Here is a 21,419-nt window from a genome sequence, read left to right as displayed (position 1 = left end):
TATTTGGTTAAGATACAACTGTTTGAAAATCTGGTGCAAAAAATCAAAAATTGAGAAAATCGACTTTAAAGTTGTCCAAATGAAGATCTTAGCAATGCATATTACTAATCAAAAATTAAGTTTCGATATATTTACGGTAGGAAATTCACAAAATATCTTCATAGAACATGATCTTTACTTATTATTCTAATGATTTTTGGCATTTTAAAATTAAAATGACTCAAATTAAAATGAAAACTGAAAACATAATGGTAAATAATAGTATATAAACAATACAAAAATAACACTTACACGTGATTTTCCCTGTTGTAACTTTAAGGACAGGAAATGACATCATGGAACCTGCCATGGCTCACGTTTTCTGCAGTTAAAATGGTTTCAGATGTGCATGTCTGTAGCAATACTCTCTTGCCGAAACCAATATCATGGGACCCGAAAAACCTTTGCTTTTAATCTAATACTAGCAGCTGACTTCATTAGCGTTCTGATTCATTTGAGTTGCGCTTATTCTTCACTGCTGGGGAAATGATTGCTACTTGGAATCAGTGTTACTTTTTCCTAAAAGCCATTTTCGAAATGACCACCCACATTCTGGTCTCCTTCTAACAACCGAACTATTCATAAAACATGCGCGCAATCTTAAAGAAACGCTACAAAATGCCACAAACCCATAGGTCACATATGGTACAGCATCAAAGTTGAGCGGCCCCGGCGTGTTGAGGTAAGGCATTCTGATCTACTGTAGCGCAGGATCCAAATCTGTTTTGATTTTAGCAGCTAACCTCCCTTCCGACATCACAAGTTTCTTATTCCGAGTGGAATGCTACAATCTGAAGCGCTCTGTTAGGATGAAAACTCTGATCCCAGAGGCCTGAACATAGTCTGTGAATACTGATGGAGAAAAAGAGACGGGGAAAGAAAAGCCTCAGCACACTTTACATATCAATGCCTGTCTCAACCCAGTTCAAAGGCGAAAACCAAATTGAAAAGCCCTTGTGTATATTCAACCTGTGCATTGCCACATATGACCTGAGAATGTTTGTTGGCATACAGTGTACAACTGCATTTCCACAAAGACCAATAAAGTACTTTCCGAGTCGAAAATGAATAGTGTTCATAACAACTTCTAAACAGAGCTGTGACTTTGACTAACAATATATTTCATGCTAATGACTATTAAATGAGGTCATAAAGTTTACACAGTTGAGGCATCACAAGGCTACGCTGCTATTATGAGTTGCGGAATCTCCTGTGAGAGATCTTGATCTCTTTCCTGCTCTCTCAGGACCGGCTCCTGAGAACACACAAACCAGCCAAACACTGCATCTCGCCAGAATCTCAATCACACGCTGTGGCCAAGTGGACCCTGCTCTTATTTCCATAGACAAACAGCAACAAAACAGAGCGCCACAATGAGCTTTTTATTACTTTTAGTCTGTCTGACGCTGCTTGAAATGTTTATTTCGTCCCTTGGCACACTGACCTGCATTGCATTTTGTAGGGAGGCAGTGTCTCCTCAACAAATTGAGTGAGAAAAAAAAATTCATAGTACAAAAATAAAACAACGCAAATATTACAAAATACGACAGAGCGCATAAAACTATATTCTATATTAAAACTGTTCAAAAGCAGGTAAAGCGAGCTGTGATTTTGGTGGGGGTAATTAAGAATGAATGGCGGGAAGTCACGTCAGAAGAGGCAATGCCTCCATCGCAATATGACTGGATATGATCGGCTCTGATTGGTTCATGTGATATGTCCGGTCTCTTGTGCGCATTCACAAACTGAATTAACAATATAATGACGTTAATGGAAAGACTTTTTACAATAGTAGGTAACAAATCACACACTCATATATGACCAGTTTGTCAAGTCAAGCTTTGTCAAGTCAAGCTTTGTCAAGTCAAACTCAAACTTTGTCAAGTTAAACTGTCAAGTCAAGCTTTGTCAAGTCAAACTCAAACTTTGTCAAGTCAAACTGTCACGTTAAACTGTCAAGTTAAACTGTCAAGTCAAACTGTCAAGTCAAGCTTTGTCAAGTCAAGCTTTGTCAAGTCAAACTCAAACTTTGTCAAGTTAAACTGTCAAGTCAAACTGTCAAGTCAAACTCAAACTTTGTCAAGTTAAACTGTCAAGTCAAACTCAAACTTTGTCCAGTTAAACTGTCAAGTCAAGCTTTGTCAAGTTAAACTGTCAAGTCAAACTTAAACGGTGTCCAGTTAAACTGTCAAGTCAAGCTTTGTCAAGTCAAACTCAAACTTTGTCAAGTCAAACTCAAACTTTGTCAAGTTAAACTTTGTCCAGTTAAACTGTCAAGTCAAGCTTCGTCAAGTTAAACTGTCAAGTCAAGCTTCGTCAAGTCAAACTTTGTCAAGTCAAACTCTTTGTCAAATTAAACCGTCAAGTCAAGCTTTGTCAAGTCAAACTCAAACCTTGTCAAGTCAAACTCAAACTTTGTGAAGTCAAACTGTCAAGTTAAACTTTGTCAAGTCAAACTCAAACTTTGTCAAGTCAAACTCAAACTTTGTCAAGTCAAACTTTGTCAAGACTAACTTTAAATGGCCTGTGGTCTGTGGTTTTTTTTTCATTGAGCAATCATCTTGAATCAAATTGAAGGTACATCTCTGGGTCTGTGACCAATGTTCACCAAGCTCTGATCCGAAAATAAGGTTATTATGAAAAAGAACAGCTGAACATCAGTTTAGGGCTGTCACAATTTCTCAATTCAAGTACCAGAATTGGCTCATTCCACGGATCAGAATCCATGAAATGCATTATTACACTATTTTCTAAAGATGCATGACATATTAAACCCATTTTAAAATAATAATAAATCATAATACTATTGTGAATTCACAAACGGTGAGATTCAATTAAATAAATATATGCGTAAATCATTTATACACCTAAGCCAATACAGGAAAATGCATCATTGTGTTTCTAAATATGCTAACTGTTCATCGAGTTCATGTTTGATATCCACATATTCAAGATATTACAGTGGCTGTAGCATTTCTGTCGTAAAGAAATGGCAAAATATTAAAGAATAAGTGGCCTGTTGTTTTTTCAATATTAAAGAAGGATGAGATTGTGTAGTAAAGTGTGAAAACCATTGTCATTGCCACTGGCAGGATAATCAACCCACTACTCGATTAATCATCAGAATAATCGACCAATTACTCGATTACCAAAATAATTGTTAGTGACAGCCCTACATCAGTTCATAAATAAAATATAATTTTTTTAATAAAATCGATTGTCAAATTGTTACTGCTTTGAGTTATTATTTTGAGAGAAAAAATGTAAAATGCTTAAAAAAAAACACTATACTTGGTTTGAATTAACAGAATAGCCTATTAATTACATTTTTAAAGTAAAAATACAATATAGTTGTTTTTAATGTTAATTTAACCATATAATTGACTGGGACATGAATTTACATTTAATTAAAAATAAATAAATAAATAAATAAATAATAAAAGTGAGTGCCTCCTCATTTCAGGACACCACTGCACACCACTGAGATATTCTTTTTTTTTTTCTGGTTGCTCCAAACAGGTTTATGTGGGTTAAAAAGGGCAGGGTCCATCAGTATGCACCACACCATGGCTTAAGCAACCATATCACCTGAAACATCCTGCAGCGTCACGATATAGGGCCTGTGCACTCAGCTGATTACACCACAACTTGTTCAAATGCAATACATCAAGCTTTTCCGTCAAATAAGGCCTAACCTAACCTTGACATACCTTATACATTAGTAGAGCAAGACAGTCTAATATAGGTCACAAAGATATTCATATACATCAAAGCTAATCTGATTATCTAGTTTCACCGTAGTGATTACATCTGTTTATCTGCAGCATTTAGATTTGATCTAACGGATAATCGTTGTGTGTTTTGGACCGTTGTAAAACACAACCCTTCTATTCTCAAAAGGGAAAAAAAAGCGCACACGCGGCGCAGCCCCAAACATCATCAGACAAAGAGAGGAACTTCAGTCCATCTGTTTTCAGCCCGAGGTTGGCCATGCGTGCAGGAAACTGCAGTGTTATTGTGGGATTACAGAGGGCCTCAAATCTCCCACTGTCAAGGGGCAGACGCATCCACGACCCGACCGCTTGCCCTCCCTGTCCGTCAAACCCACTGTAACAGAAACAATCCTTTACAGTCAATAAACTCATCTACATTGAGACTCTTGTAGATAGATTGAGCTTGCATACAGAAACGATGAGTGACATCTGGCTATAGCTATAGAAACTATACGCTTTTGGCATAGAAACTGAAGCAAAAGAGAGATTTAAAGGTCCACTGAAGTGCCTTGAAACACGCAGCGTTATTCTATGTGGTGACGTACTTTTAACTGAAACAAAAACATATCGCCCAGCCCCGCCCACTAATTTTGAATAGCCAATAGCGTTCCATTAATATCTGCTCGGGCAAGAGCCGTTGAGCTCGGTAAAGCCGCATTTGTAAGCTTATGACAGCCACAGACTAATAAATTACCGCACAGATTCAATACGAAACTTGCTAAAACGAAATAGTGATCATAATCATGCTGAGGCTGTGTAGTTTAATACATGCCGTCCGCACATATGAGCGCATATGATCTGCTCCGGCCGGGTTAATGCGTCTCTGTGTAGGGGGCGGGACATTACGGACTCTAGAGAGCATTTGATTGGACAGAACGTTTGATGAGAAACTGAAGTGCACGGTGATATCATCCAAATCCTTGATTCATATTGGCGGAAGTGACGAGACTGTAAGTTTTGAATGCCCATATCTTGTAAACGCGAATTTTGTCTTTGTTTTGCAGCACACTAGCTTATAGATAATCTTAAGGCTAATATATTCATACTAAAAGCCAAAAAACTTTCATTTTGATTTCAGGGGGACTTTAAGAAATGAAAATTATGTCCTAATTTGCCTACTCACCACTCAAAAACCATATAACATTTTTCATCTGAGGAATACAAAAGGAGATGTTTAGCAGAATGTTCAGGCTACTATTTTCCATACAATTAAAATGGATGGCTAATCCAATTGCAAACTCCACAAAAAGACAAATAAATAAACAATAAGTGAATGAATTAAAAAAAAATATTCAACTAAAAGTAACTACTAATATACAAATACTACATAAAATATACACTACCAGTCAAAAGTTTTTGAACAGTAAGATCTCACCAAGTCTGCATTTATTTGATCCAAAGTACAGCAAAAACAGTAAAATTCTGAAATAGTTTACTATTTTAAGTAACTGTTAATTAATTCCTGTTATTTCAAAGCTGAATTTTTGCCATCATTACTCCAGTCACATGATTAGCCAAGTATATTTTTTCCAGGTTTCTTTAATAAATAGAAAGTTATCTGAACAGAATTTATCTGAAACAGAAATCTTTATCATCACTTTTGAAGCATCCTTGCTAAATAAAAGTATTAATTTCTATAATGTCTTGCCAAAAAAAAAAAAAAGAAATTATTCTGACTCCAAGCTTTTGAATTGTAGTATATAATGTTACAAAAGCGTTTTTTTTTTTTTTTTCAGATAAATGCTGATCATTAGGTCTTTTTATTTCAAGAATCCTGAAAAAAAATTACTCAACCATTTTAAATAATAATAATAATAATAATAATAATAATAATAATAATAATAATAAAAACTGAATAGCAAATCAGCATATTATAATGATTTCTGAAGAGTCATGTGTCACTGAAGACTTGAGCAATGATGCTGAAAATGTAGCTTTGATCACAGGAATAAATCACATTTTAAAACATTCAAATATAAATTTTAAATAGTAAAAATATTAAAAATCAATTTTTGCTGTACTTTGAATCAAATAAATGCAGGCTTGGTGAGCAGAAGAGAAATTTTTAATGTTTAAAAACATTAAAAATGTTACTGTTCAAAAACTTTTGACTGGTAGTGTATAATATAAAAATAAAATACTAATTAAATAATTTTTAAAATTAAAATTTGAAATAAAATTAATTTTTCAACTCACATGCTATTTCGAATGCTTTATAGAGCCATATTTCAGATACCAAATAAAAATTGATTTTTGCATTTCCAAATTTGTGTTTAAAAGTTTTATCAAAAGCAACTTACAGTTCATTCAAAACAACAACCCTGCTTTTTTTTTTTTTTTAATAAAACACATTCCCTGGAAATCAAACCTGTGACGTTGACAGTGCTAGCGCCATGCTCTACCAGCTGAGCTACAGGCTATCAATGCTTAGTAAACCTGACACCAAGCGTCGGCCTTTCTAAGCTGTTTCAGTTCAACACGCACATACTAACAGCAAAAACAGATGAGAACGATGAGGAATATCGTTCTGTAGCAGTCATAAGACTCCATGGGCAAATGAAAGCAGGCTGGGGCAGGCCGGATGTCAGCTCGTGCACAAAGCGGCCGATCGCACCAGATAAAGCCCTCGATTGGTCTTACACACCGGGGTCTCTGCCTCAGCTCCACAGGGATCCGATACACTCCACTAAACACAGGGGGCATTTCTAATGTCCCTGGTTTTCCATGCTGGCAAGGGCCCCGGAAAACTTTCACTGCTCCCTGTATCTTTCCCCAATTTAGCGGAGCCGAACAATGGATGCTGGTACACTAGGAATCCCCTCCCCCTCGCCGCCACACATACATGGCGCTGAAGTGTTATGACAAACCTTCAGGCTGACAACATGACGGAAAAGCACAGCATTTCAGCTCATACCCATTAACAAATCCTGTTTACAAACAGCGACGCCTGGGCATCTCAGGGAAGGTGGGATTGCGTAATCGTCTAATAGTCAATCTCTGTAAAATTGCTTATGTGGCCTTTGTTTGCCTGTCTAAAGACTTGGCAGTCAAACAAGTGGATAGAAACGCAAAGCATTCCTGAAGGAGACTCGCTTTCCGTTTATAATCCTCTACTTGTTTCGTAGGAGTCAAGACTAAACAAGGATAGCTCAGTAGGAACACCTAGATATGTGTTTGCATATTCAAAGAACATGTAAGAGCTGGCAGTGGTGCCAGTGGCCATTATGCAGACTCTATAAACGCTGTTATTTGCCAAACAATTGCTCGCAGTGGAAGCAAGTTTACCATAATCCAGCACAAAAGTCCCTTGATTACAGATCAACGAGTTGTGCAAGAAAAACAGCAAGTAGTCATGGATCTACCGCACTTGTGTTAAGAACATACCTCCATTTGCAATGCTCAAACCTGGCACAAGTCATCAAATCACCATTGAAAACAAATTATGGCTTATGAATGCTGAACTTACATGTTCCAACCAGGCATAAAAGTGATTTCCAGTACACCATTCGTCTGTTCACACTGAAACATGGCTTAATAATAATCCAATTGCAGCTTGGATTTATCCAGTATGTATATACATTCTCTGGTTATTCATTCAATAGGCGGAAATCATATTTTACATGATAAATCATGTTCGTAGCGCAAATGTTGTATACTAGTTTAACTGATTCGAAATCTACACTAGCAGTCAAAAGTTTTTGAACACTACGATTTTTTATGTTTTTTTAAAGAAGTGTCTTTTGCTCACCAAGCCAGCATTTGTTTGATCCAAAGTACAGCAAAAACAGTAAAATTCTGAAATATTTTTACTATTTAAAATAACTGTTTTCTATATGTATATATTTTAAAATGCCATTTATTCCTGTGATCAAAGCTAAATTTTCAGCAGTCTTCAGTGTCACATGATCCTTCAGAAATTATTCTAATATGCTAATTTGCCGTTTAAGAAACATTTGTTATTGTTATCAACATTTAAAATAGATGAGTATGTTTTTTCAGGATTCTTTGAGTAGAAAGATCCAAAGATCAGAATTTATCTGAAATAAAAAGCTTTGGTAACATTACACACTATACCATTAAAATTCATTTTTTAACAGCAAAAACAGTAAAATTTGTAAATATTTTTACTATTTAAAATAAGTGTTTTCTATTTGAATATATTTTAAAATGTAATTTATTCCTGTGATTTTAACACTGAATTTTTAGCATCATGACTCCAGTCACATGATCCTTTAGAAATCATTCTAATATTCTGATTTGCTGCTTAAAAAACATCCAAGTAGAATTATTTCAGGTGTCTTTGATGAATAGAAAGTTCAGAAGAACTGCATTTATCTGAAATAGAAATCTTTTGTAATATTATAAAAGTCTTTAATATCACTTTTGATCAATTTAAAGCATCACTGGTAAATAAAATGTATATAAATTTTTCGCCCCAAAACAAAAAAAATATACTGACTTTAAACTTTTGAATGGTATAGTGTATAATGTTACAACGCTTTTTTTATTTCAGATAAATGCTGATCTTTGGATCTTTCCATTTATCAAAGAATCTTGAAAATGTACTCAACCGTTTTAAATATTGATAATAACAATAATAAAAAAATGTTTCTTGAAGGATCATTTATCACTGAACAGTGGAGTAATGATGCTGAAAATTTAGCTTTGAACTCATAGGGGAATAAATAACATTTTTAAATATATTCAAATAGAAAGTGTTATTTTAAATACCGTAGTAAAAATAGGCGAGCAGAAGAGACTTCCTTGAAAAACTTATTACTGCCCAAAAACTTTTAACTGGTAGTGTATGTAGGTCAAACTAAAAATTGTGAAAAGACAACCTCAGTGCAACTCTCAGGTGTCCAGTGACATCTTAGCGATGACTTAGATTTCATAATGACAAATCATTAGGTAAACTGACCTTGCTAACTAGAGCACTTTGGTTACAGTTGCTCAAGCTAATTAGATCAAGATGTGGTTTGGCAATGTGAGAAAAAAAAACACAAGATAAGAACCACTAGAGCTCAGTCCACACTGATTAAATCAGGAGGTCCCAGATAAATTAATTCAAAAGACCTACATCACTCGGCGAACAGACGCAAAGTGCAACAGATGTTACACAACATATTGACATTATGCTATTCCACGCTGCCCTGTCAAAGCCGGCAGCCAGCTTTGACCTGTTCGAACGTGTTTCAGAAGTATCTGGTGATGTCAAAGACGGGTCATCATCTCTCTCTCTCTCGAGCTTAGGAAGTGCTTAAGGCAGCTCGGCAATGCGAGGTCATTCTGACATTCATTTTGCGAATTCCCAACTGAGCGTGCTCCAGATCCGCAGCTCTCTGGTGCCTGCAGCAAATTACCGAGCGTGGATGGCGGTGTCCGATCATAACAGCAACTCCCTCTTTCTCTCGCTCTAAACGGGCCTGCTGCTTGCCCTTCATAAGGAAGGATAATGCAGAAAACAACTTATGCAAGGAAAGCTCCATGCACATCCCAGTTGCAAACACTTGTCCCAAGCAACAGGAGGCACTTTGGAAACCTGCTCCCAGTTGTCACATGTCTGCCGGTTTCCCCTTAAGGGTATTTAAGTTGTTTTCTCTCATGGCTGTCAGCGTGTATTTTGGGGGAGGGTGGGCTTCTTTGCATGTGTTTTGCAATGACAGAAATGTGACAGTCCACCCACCATATTGTTGCACGGCTGTCCTAGATCCCATGCATAAATTCTCATATGATTAAGCTAATTTAAATGAGGCAAACATCAGTAAACTGAGCAGTTTCTGATTAGCCTCCTGCCATTGGTCAGCCTGGACAATTAAACTGGCCATGTTTTCTTAGCGAATGGTTTGTGGGATTCAGCCGACCAAAATTACACAATTACATCATTACTGTAATTATCTGTGTGTGTGTGTGTGTGTGTGTGTGTGTGTGTGTATTCCACCTCTGAACTTCCTTTAATTACTTTAAAGGACTACTGAAGTGCTTTGAAAAACACAGGGTTATTCTGTGTTGACGTAATTTCAACTGAAACAGGAAGACTTTTATAAATAGCCAATAGCGTTTTGTTTATATCACAGCTTTCGCTAGAGCCACTGAGCTTGGTAAAGATGCATTTGAAACCGTATTATAGCTCCAATCTCATCCACATCGCTATAAAATATAGCATTCTGTGTAGAATTCAAACGTGTCCGATATGTTTTGGGGTCTGCGCCGATTTGTGCGTATGATCCGCTCCATGCTATCGTGTCTCTGGACCTGACAAGACTTCACTCAGCATATTTTCACTGTCTAAAATGTTCCCTACCCTCTATATAGTGCACTACGTGCCATTCAACGTACAGAAAATACAAATTCTGCGAAAAAGTGAATGATTTGAGCCACAGCTTCAGCATCTATTTATAATGAAGAGGGCGGTACGCTTCGGATTCTAGAGAGCATTTGATTGGACACAAAGTTTAACGAGAAGCTGAAGTGCAGGGTGATGTCAGCAAATTCATGGATTCATATTGGTGGAAGTTAGAGACTGTAACTTTGCTTGATTTGAATGCTTCATATCATCTAAATGCTAATTTTGTCATTGCTTTGGAGCACACTCACTTATAGATAACCTTACGGCTAACATATTCATACTAAAAGCCAAAAAAGCCATTTTGATTTCATGTTGACTTTAAGAGGAAACTTTCAGGTCTTACTTGCCACCTGTTTAAAGGGCTCTAAAATAGTGGCATGTGTCTTCAACTGTTTACAGTTAATTAAAGCCCTTCACCTTTAACCTCTACCCTCAGCTTCAGTAGTGTGTATTTTCTGCACCACTTGTGTCACCAAACAGGCTTTCTTGTTTGCTATTGGTTAACAAACAGATGACTCCACCCTTTAACTCACCACAAACTCTGCTTTGTTTCCAGAAGTACTTTTCCCATTCGTTTTTACTATAAAGATAATAAAGATCCTACAAGGTGAATCACAACATTACAAACTGATCCGAAGCACAAAAATATTTAAAATCGGGAAAAGAGATAAAAGGTATCCGCCTTCTTTAATGCGGAAGTAAGCCTATGGGTGAGACTTCTGGCTCATTTGCTAAAGAGAAATAATGAGAAGAATAACAATGTGCAGTGAACAGTAAAACTGTTTACTCATAATTAAGAAAATACATTAAAATAATACAGTAAGACACCGATTTGCAATGTCAAGCAGATAAACAAGCTGGATGAGAGCAGAGGCCAGACCCATTCAATTTACAAATGGCCAAGTCCACTCCTAAGGGAAGGAAAAGGAGGATAAAACTGTACTTATTAGCTTTAATGAGGGAAAGAACTGCAATCCCAAGATGCTTTGGAAATGACATAATATGCATCCAAAAATGCAAGTTATTTAAGAGTGTAGGAGACTGATTATGTCATTCCCAGTGCTTTATGGGAGTGGGCGTGATTAGCCTGTTGAAATTCTTTTCTGATTGGTGGAGATTTCTCTGAAGAATCATGGGTAATGTAGGCTTTCCATTAGGAATACCACAAAACCAAGTTTTAAGTAGCATGGGTATATTTGTAGCAATTGCCTAAAATACATTGTATAGGTCAAAAAGATAAATTATTCTTTTATGCCAAAAATCAGTAGGATGCTAAGTAAAGATCGTGTTTCGTGAAGGTATTTTGTAAATTTCTAATTAAAGGTAAATATATCAAACCTTATTTTTTAATTAGTAATATGGATTGCAAAAAACTTCATTTGAACAACTTTAAGAGCGATATTTCTCAATATTTAGATTATATTCCACCCTCAGATTCCAGATTTTCAAACAGTTGTATCGCAGTCAAATATTAACAAACCATACATCAATGGAAAGCTTATTTATTCAGCTTGTATGATGTATAAATCTCAATTTTACAAAATATACCCTTATAACTGGTTTTGTGGTCCTGTGTCACATGTTCAAATAATTGCTTCAAAAACACCATTGACAACCTTGTAGCCCACAATAGGGTCCGGACGTCCCGAGTTTGAGGATCCCTTTCCAGATCACGTCCCCCTTTCTCTCTAACTTCACTTTTAGTCTATATAAAGTTCTATCATAATAAATTGCAAAATGCCAGAAATACTTAAACATTAAAAATATTTACTGCTGTTGCACTCTATTGGCTGCTGGTCACTACAAACAATGTTTTGGAAGCATCACAGACCTACACTGTTCACGCTATTTTAGAGTAACTAACCTAATAATAGCTTAATGATAAATGTCAATGAATATTAAAGCAGGGAAACATCGAAAAAAACATACTCTTCAGCTTTAACTAGGAAATACTGTCACTCAACTCTCATTGTTTAATCCCACCTACTTGCAGTTTCCGGGTAGTAACAGAGTGGCCAATCATAAGGCTAGTTCCTACTGCTCGAGACAAAAACATAACGAGACGTTCCCAGAGCCTTTGCAAATATCTCAAAGAGTGTTTCATAATTTATTTTTTAATATGTAGAGGTGATAATCATACATAAGTCGGATATTAAACGACACGGACGAGAGTTCTGAGTCATGTGAAGACAGTCAAACGCAATAAACTTTCTTGCGCTTTAAAAGCAAACAAATATATGCGGGTTTCTTTTGTTCAAAACAGCTGGACATAACTGCACTTCATAAATGATCAACCAAACGTTTGAAAAGGCAACAGTACTGCGTGTTCTAGATGCTTAGATAGACAAAACCCTCAACAAAACACACTGACAGCACAGCCAAACCACATTACGAATAAAGGCATGTTGCACGCAAAATAGCCATGGCACTCTTGAGCGAAAGCGGAGGAAAAACAACTCTACAAAACTTTTGCCGTGTCAATAATGTCATATAAACCAAGTTCTTCTTATGGGCTATTGACACAGAGACAAACATCCGCACCCAAGCACTGTAGCAACAACACAACTTCCCCTGTTTTCATGTCAAAAGCTTTAAAATCAGAAAAAGCATGATGGTAAATACAAGGCTAGATTTCCTGTCAAAACATTTAACCCCCTAACGAGAACATTCGATCTCAACAAAAGGCAGAAAAACAAAATGGATCCTCCATAGAAGAAAAAAACATAACACATTCGGACAGGAATATAAAACGACGGCGAATGTGAAGTTTATGTCATTTGTGATTTGTTGTTATTTAAAGAGCGTTTATAAAACGTCTACGTTTAAATCAACAATCTGCATTTGAACATCTCATTGTTTTCAGTTCATTGTTGCAACACACTTAAATCCGTGGCAAAGGCCTACGAATGTCTTTTTGATTATAAAACAGCAACAAAAACAACCAACAAATAAATAAATAACTGGCTTGTGAGGTAGTGCTAGCTCGCTAGCAGGCCAAATGCATAGTAACATTCACTATTTTGTTCAAAAACACGTCTGGCTTTGTCAGATATCATATAAATATTGATATCCGATGGGTATCTACACAAATATGTGCTTTAATCCTGTGGATGTCAAGCGTTGGTGTGGATTTGAAGAGAAAAGCGATGACAAAACACTCAAAGGACACAGAGCAACATATCTGCTATAAATAATCCTCAACATTTCTGCCTTTGAACACTGACAACGAACAAACCCCGTCGAGAGAAATCAGATTTCTAGGTTGAGTTGTGTTATTTGAGAAATGAACGTCTATGAATCTTGGCTTTGTTGCTGGCCGCACTGACAACCATCAAAACACTTTTGTCGTCAAAAGCTGATCACCATCCAATAAACCATAATACTGGCTTTGACAACTGTTTTTCAGAGCAGACGGGCGCCCAGAATGGTTTTAAACCAGTAGGACAGGCATTTCAGGGCTGTTTTCGTGAATATCACAGCAATTTGACGGCTACAGAGGTACAGTAATTGCGTTGTTTATATTTTAAAGGATACAGTTTCACCACGTCGGTGTCCATTCGTCTTTTGCCCGGACTTGGAGACGACATCTTTATACACTCCTCTTTCAGATGACCGAAGCTCGAATCTTCTGCGACTGAATCTCGATCCCTTGGCCTCTACCGAAACTGTATATTTTTACACATTGGCATACGGCAAGCTGTCGTTCCGAGAGTTTTCGCCCTCCACTTTCTGTCCGCAGCGGATAGTACTGGTAGTCCTCTGCCCGCACTGCTCTCTCTCACAGCTATCTATCCCTCCGCCGGTGACGTCATGTCTGCGCGACGAAAGGTGTCCCCCTCCTTCTATGCGGTGTTTCGGAATGCGTCATAAACTGTGGACGACTCATATTTGTAGTATTCGTAAAATGTAGTTCTTCTAGTCTGGGATGACAGTTGGGTCACTGACCCCTTTGTTTATGACAGCTGTTGTGTGTTATCAAACATATTTGTTTTGTATTTGTGCATTTGTTTTTAAACAGTAAATATGAAAAGGCATTTTCCACACTATCTTTTCAAAAATTAACTAAAAACACAGCATTTTACAACCCATAGGAGTCAAATGTAAAAAGGTGGAGTATCCCTTTAAGACAACGCAATGAAAAGACATACATAGTGAAGACCAGCAAAAAATGTTTAATAAACTTAGTCACACATGAACAAGAATAGCATGCATGATGCACTACTTACAGGGAAAGTGATTCAAAAGCAAAACCAGTTACATTGGCACTCTTTTCTATTTCAGCTGGCATGTGGGTAAAAGATGATAAAGGTTAAAAAATGAGAGATAAAAATGTTGTTCGGCCCATTCACATTCATGGAGGTAAATATGCAGTTGAGATCAAAAGTTTACATCCCCCTTCACAATCTGCAAAATGTTAATTATTCTACCAAAATAAAAGGGATCATACAGAATGCATGTTATTGTTTATTTAGTACTGACCTGAATAAGACATTTCACATAAAAGATGTTTACATACAGTCCACAAAAGAAAACAATGATCCACAGATTCCTTCTGGAGCATCGGTGAGCGTTTTAACCTTCTGTAATAGTTGCATATGAGTCCCTCAGTTATCCTCAATGGATCTCAGTCATTGTTGGAAAGGGTTCAAATACACAAAAATGCTGGAAAACCAAAGAACTTGTGGGACCTGAAGGGTTTTTCTGAAGAACAGCGGGCAGTTTAACTGTTCAGGACAAACAAGGGAGTCATGAACAACTATCACTAAATAAAATGCAAAGCTGTGGATCATTCAGGTATCAACATGGTATTTAGAAATCAAGGGGATGTAAACATTTGAACGGGGTCATTTTTTAAAATCGGACTATTTTTTCTCTTGTGGACTGTGTGTAAACAAACTTCTGTGAAACATCTTATTCAGGTCAGTACTAAATAAACAATATACATTTTGTATGATCCCACTTATTCTGGATAAATTAATTAACATTTTGCAGATTTAGAAAGGGGGATATGTACTTTTGACCTCCAACTGTACCTACTTAGACAATGCAGAAAAAAAAAATCTGAAAGCACTGGTTCTCCTCAGCTAAACTATAATATATAAAGCACTGATACAACTAGTGTGTCTTCCAGTGTAGTTCTCGGAGCCTCAGCTATAGCTTCCCTAAATTTAGGCTAAAACCTTATGAAGCCTCATGCCTAAGACTATTTGGGTGCCCATGTGAGGTAAAGAGTGTCGGACACCAGTCTGTTGATGTTCTAACTCCAACTGGACAGGCCCCGATTCAAAACAGTGTGGTAAAATTACAATTTCTCAGAAGTACACTGCCGGGCTTTCCTGCTCCAAGCCAAGGTCTTTCAGCACAGGCTGCTTGATCCGTGTGGATTTACTGTCCCTTTCCCAACCAAATCCAATACTGTAAACAAGACTCACATGATCAAGAAACACTCTGAAACCTACTGTCATTGTTACAAAGGACAGCGTACCACTATGATAACAATCACCACGGTTTCCCAGTCCACCTTCTGAAACACAACTTACTGGGATGGGGAAGATACCTGCCACTGTCGGAATATTGCAAACACCCTTTTTGATTTATCATGAGGACCCTGGAATGGGAAAAAACAAGGCATTAGAGTGATGAAAAAATGACTTTTTTTTGGCTTTTGGGCAAATACAGTTTTACAGTATGCGGTTTACCTGAGATGGGCTGGCTCCTACTGGACTGAGGCTTCTCTTCATTGATAAGAACAGAGTAAGCACTGCTTTCCAGCCTGGCTGAGGGAGCTCAGCCTCAGAGCCAACTAAGACAGAGCCATCTAGATTGCCCTCTTCTCTTTCCACACTCACCCAAGGACACCAGTCTCTGTGCTGGGCTACTGGGTCGAAAACATTTCTGTGCATAGGCCCTTCCTTTAACAGAAAAACAAAACCGGCTTTAGTGTTTAAATATTGTGTTTAAAATTCAAGTTTTAAAGTCAAGGGTTATTACTATTATAATTATATTTGAGCCTGGACCACAAAACCAGTCATAAAAGTCATAAGCTGAATAAATATACTTTTCATTGATGTATGCTTAGGTAGGATAGGATAGGATAGGACAAGAACTATTTGGGGGAAAAAAAAAAATCTAAATACTGGGAAAATGCCTTTAAAGTCATCTAAATGAAATTCTTAGCAATGCATGTTACCAATCAAAAATAAAGTTTTGATATTTTCAAAGTAGGAAATATACAAAATCTCTTCATGGAACATGATCTGTACTTAATATCATAATGATTTTTGGCATAAAAGAAAAATCAATAATTTTGACCCATGCAATGTATTGTTGGCTATAGCTACACATATACCCGTGTGATTTAAGACTGGTTTGGTGGTCCAGGGTCACATATTTAAAAATTAATAATGGATTGTCCTTACAGGGCCACTGGCAGAGGACAGACGTGGGCGTTTTGTCTTTCGCTGTGGACTAGAAGGTACATCCACAGCTACGTTATCTCCTTGGCCTCTGCTGCGAGTCATGGGTCTCTTTCCCCTGGACAAGGGGCTGGGATTCTCCTCATGAGGGATTGGGGAGTCCCTGCTTCTGGTGCGGAGGACCAGTGGGGCTGGTGTACTCTCAGTCTATATGCATGAGTCAGGGTTGACATAGTTTAATGGTTATGACTGAAGAACGTCAGCAAAATACAATGGGCATTGCTGGTTATGTTTATATGGAAAGTTTACACTTAGTTCACTCCTGAATTAAAATTTCCTGATTATTTACTCACCCCAACGTCATCCAAGATGTTTGAGTTTCTTTAAGAAGGACTTAACATTCCAGAACAAAACATTCCAGAATTTTTCTCCATATAATGGACTTTAATGGGGATCAACGGATTGAAGATCCAAATTGCAGTTTCAATGCAGCTTCAAAGGGCTCTACACGATCCCAGCCGAGGAATAAGGGTCTTGTCTAGCAAAAGAGGTTTTTTTTTTTAGCTCTGCGTCTTCATGCATTACATAATCACATTTAAAAAGTATATACTTTTTTTTTTTTGTAGAAAATTGCAATTGTTTCACTAGGTAAGACCCGTATTCCTTGGCTGGGATAGTGTGGAGCCCTTTATAGCTGCATTGAAATTACAATTTGGACCTTCAACTTCCCTATTGAAGTCTACTATATGGAGAAAAATCCTGGAATGTTTTCCTCAAAAACCTTAATTGCTCTTCGACTGAAGACAGACAGACATGAACATCTTGGATGACATTGGGGTGAACAAATTTTCAGGAAATTTTAATTCCGATATAAAACAAATATACTGTATAACATCAAAATGTAAAAGACCCACCTGTTCAGAGCGTGTAGAGTCTTGACTACGCAGCTTCATGCGACATGGAGTGGGGGATTGGGATGGTGAGGTGGGCGCTCCCTTTTCCCCACTTGTGCCTTGAGATGGAGTCAAGGCCGTAGTAGATGTTGGAGACTGTGGAGGGTTTTCGCTCTCTGAAACAGTTTCCATTTGATAGAAGTTCCACATTCCCACCTTTCTCATGCAGTACGAGCAAGTCAGGATGGGGAGACTCATAGCGTGGAGTGACGGGCTAAATGGAAACACGGCAAAGAGCTACATGAAACAGAAGCGAAGCAGAAAATTTGCATGAAAGTCACTGTTTGGATGTTTACCTGGCTGCCCAACCACACAGAGCTATGATACATGCTGCAACCTGTACAGAGAGTGGATCTGATGAGAGCTTTGTAGGAGAACCACCCTGCTTCACTTGCTCATCTTCAATCAGCTGTAGGAGGACACTTATTACATCTTCAGTCAAGTTCTGAGAAAAAAAAACAACACACAAAATTATAAATGCATAGAAGAATCATTCTTGGACTTGCCTTTAAAACTACAGTATCATACCATGGCTTTAAGTTGCTCTGGTTTCATAGCAGGCAGCTGCTGTTCTAGTGCGCAAGCACTTTTGAAACGGTCTAGAAAGGCACTGAGTAATACCGTAGGCTCATTAATAGGAACCATCCAGAAGCGATCTGCAAAAAAAAAAAACGCTATTGAAACTACAGAAACTATAGAAATGTCTGATTAGGATTTCAAACAGACTAGTGAACGTAAAATACCTGGACATGGAAAGTCCGGCCAGGAACAGAACTTCTCATGTTGCGTTTGAAGCTGCTGTAGCAGCTCCGAAATCCGTCCTTCATCTACAAAAGTAAAAATAAGTTAGTGTGCAGATAGAAAATATGTCTTTATTCTTAATAAAAACAGTGCAAAACTTACATTTCTGGAAGTCTAAGGTTGTTTGGATTGACGCACAGAGGAAAGCCTGGCAACTAGAACACTTCAGCATGTCACAGTCTACGTTGATCCAGCCGTACCGCGCACATCTCAGCGGTGAGAGCGTACGAGGCTTTCCAGCCCATTTGAGACAGTGCTAATGTTAAGGATGAATTTCGCAAAAGCACAAAATGAGTGATCATATTTTCTTCCCTATTTTGAACGAAAAACAAATGTAGGGCAGGATATTAATAATACACCCTGCAACATTCCGTCAAAAAAAGAAGAACCGTCAGTTCTGATTTCATGGTGACTAAGTCAGATTTTAAGGATGTTTTTATTCAACACAGATTGTCTGGCCAAGATGAATTACGATCAACTAGATGTGTGATGCAACATTTTGAAATCAATGAGGAGTCAATGAGCTGAGTTTATGATTAATCTATACTAGACATGCAGTTTATTACGCAACACAAACTGTTTGATAGTTTCTCACATGAAACGACACTCAAAAGGATATGGAGTAGGATTCCACTCTGTTGAAAAATGCTTCTTTGTTTGCTGCCTCACAAGGAGCTTTCCCAAGGCCATTTGGAGACAGTGTGTTTGGATCCAGTTGTGAACTGAGATATGGAGAGGAAAGTGAATCAGACTAGCATTATGCATAAATTATGCAGTCAATGTTTCCGTTATTTCACATTTTCCCAAGCATAAATATAATCTGACTTTGCAGCATTGCAAGCAGTTATTCATTCCTACAGGGAAAAACATGCATTCTTAAGTACAAAAAACATTATTTTAAGACTAATTTGAATCAAGGTAACTGATAGTAGACCAGGTCCAACTACCATGCTTCAAAAACCAGCTTGAGCTGGTTTGTTGCTGATCTAAGAGGGTCTACCAGTTTGCTTCAGCTATAAAACAGCTACAGGTTGACAGGTACATTTGATAATGTGGTTTCTAGTCTAAAGTCTAACTGGTGGTCTTCTTTAGCTGGCTGATTTCCCAAGACTACAAGCAGTTTGCATCAGTTAATGTTTATTTTGGATAATCTCCCATTTTCCAAAACACAGCTACCATTTAAGTTCGATTTTCCACCAGGATTTTCAGTAAAAACTTCGTTTGCCGATTTGTCCCCCCGTCCCTGCCCTGTTTTCTTCCCGTACATTCTCACCTCTTTGCAACTTTTTTCTCATTATAATGAAACTCTTACCAATTTAATACGTTGTCTTCAGAAGCGACCCCTTCGTTGAGAAGTTCTCGCACTTTCAGCGGAGACACGAGAGGAGATTTGCTTTGTTTTTCGCCGTTTTCTGGCCGACTTGCACGGCTGCCGAGCGCCGCCATGTTCGGTGTCTGTCTCTAAACCCTCCCGCTGCAAGATATCAATTATCAGCATTTTTACACAGTTCCGCCCCCACCATTTTTAAAATGTACTGTGGTAACCGTTCAAGGAGCTTTCTGTCAGTTTTCTAAATTTATTATTTTGATGACAGTGATTGCTAACAGCAAAATTATAATAGTTGAAATGAACTAACAGCTTCTTCAGTACATCTATACATTTATACACCATACTGCTGCACTCCATGATCTTGTTTGTTTTCATATAAACACTGTTTCTGGTGGTGGTTGAGGAGAGATCGCCCCCATATGATTGTAAAGCGCTTTGGGTGTACGGAAATACACATGAAAGCGCTATACAAATGCATCATTCATTCATTCATTCATTCTCTCATTAACATCTACTTAGAGACAAAAAATACTAAACTATATGGGTTAACCACATATGTGGTAAGTAAATATGGGGATTTAATTAAGTTGTTTATTAGGAGGCTACTATAGAGTAGTTACATTCATTTGGTACAAACAGGCAGTAATGGATATCAGTTTATAAAAGAGAGGCATTTGTTTTTCTACTCGGTCCAACTCATTGTGAGAAGAAACTTTTAGCTGATTCAGACTGCAGCTTGTTGGCCTTGAGTTGAGCTGGGAATAAAAATAACCACACCAACACATGTCACCAACACATTGGTGTTTGACGCAATGAATTGTGAAGTACAAGGGTGAAAACTAAATGAAATGGCTTCTTTGTCATTCGTGGCAGGAAGCCATACACAGAATACACTGTCAGACTTACAATTGCAGTTTGTGTTTGTGTGTGAAAAGGTTTACGTTTCATAAGTGCTTCTTCAAATATATGCCCATCTAAGCTACTCTCAATGTGCAAAATATAATAATGGCAACCCTGAAAATTCAGCCCTTCTCTGAGTATTAAAAGACAGAGGTGTAAGTTCAAGTACAAGGTGCACTTAAGTTGAAAAATAAAATGTCTTGAGCAGTTAACTTAAGACTTTACATGTGAATAGTAAGTCTTTATGCATACAGGAAAGATACTTTCTTAAAGCAGCAGTAAAGTGTTTTTACGACGCGTCATCAATTAGCGACACCAAGCATAAACAATGCCACTGAAGCGAACAAAACTCATATTTTGCTGCTGAAAATGGTCAATTAATATGTTTTAGGCTGTGCTAAGCGGTCGGACTGGAAAAAAACATTTGGAGTACGATACTCTGCCAAAACTTATAACAAATCAAGGAAAAAAGTGCAAAAAACTGTGAGGAACAAAAGGCGTTTGTGGTTGGGCAAATTGAATCTTGACAACATTTGTTTGTTCTTATAATTTCAAGTCACGTAGGTAAAATATAAGGCTAATATCTTAATACTGCTAGTACATATCTTTACCACCTATTAACTTTAGTTTGTCAAAATATTGCACCATTTTCTGCTTAATAAGTCCTTCTCTATACGATTTAGCAGCTTCCACACGCTTTTTCATGGGTTTAAACAGCATAAATTAGAAGAACAATGTATTTAGCGGTACATTAAATGTGCAATTCATCCTGTTGTTTACATCCAAGTATTGCCAATATAACGGTGAATCCGGTAACTGACCAAACGTGAGTGCAAACTTTCATGGAAAATCACAGAC

The 21,419-nt window shown here is 37.5% G+C and overlaps 2 protein-coding genes across 2 annotated transcripts in view; both read right to left on the bottom strand.

The window, feature by feature from the left end:
- ube2h (ubiquitin-conjugating enzyme E2H (UBC8 homolog, yeast)) overlaps positions 1-13,945 on the bottom strand; it is a 35,923-nt gene extending 21,978 nt beyond the window's left edge. The window contains exon 1 of the mRNA XM_073838071.1: positions 13,696-13,945. Within this exon, the coding sequence (XP_073694172.1) occupies positions 13,696-13,748 (53 nt within the window). The 5' untranslated portion in view covers positions 13,749-13,945. The remainder of the gene's footprint in view (positions 1-13,695) is intronic.
- Positions 13,946-14,313: 368 nt separating this feature from the next.
- Positions 14,314-19,777, bottom strand: zc3hc1 (zinc finger, C3HC-type containing 1). The gene is made up of 10 exons (XM_073838263.1): positions 19,644-19,777; positions 18,952-19,053; positions 18,434-18,585; positions 18,274-18,357; positions 18,059-18,186; positions 17,827-17,975; positions 17,492-17,744; positions 16,581-16,784; positions 15,861-16,073; positions 14,314-15,769 (listed from the first exon to the last, which is right to left on the bottom strand). The coding sequence occupies exons 1-10, from the start codon at positions 19,775-19,777 to the stop codon at positions 15,698-15,700; spliced, it is 1,491 nt and encodes a 496-aa protein (XP_073694364.1). The 3' UTR covers positions 14,314-15,697.
- Positions 19,778-21,419: the final 1,642 nt, after the last annotated feature.

Source organism: Garra rufa, chromosome 4 (assembly GCF_049309525.1).
Source record: "Garra rufa chromosome 4, GarRuf1.0, whole genome shotgun sequence".
Lineage (NCBI taxonomy): Eukaryota > Metazoa > Chordata > Actinopteri > Cypriniformes > Cyprinidae > Garra > Garra rufa.
Note: the sequence above shows the minus strand (reverse complement) of the source record. Positions and strands in the feature narration are given on the sequence as shown.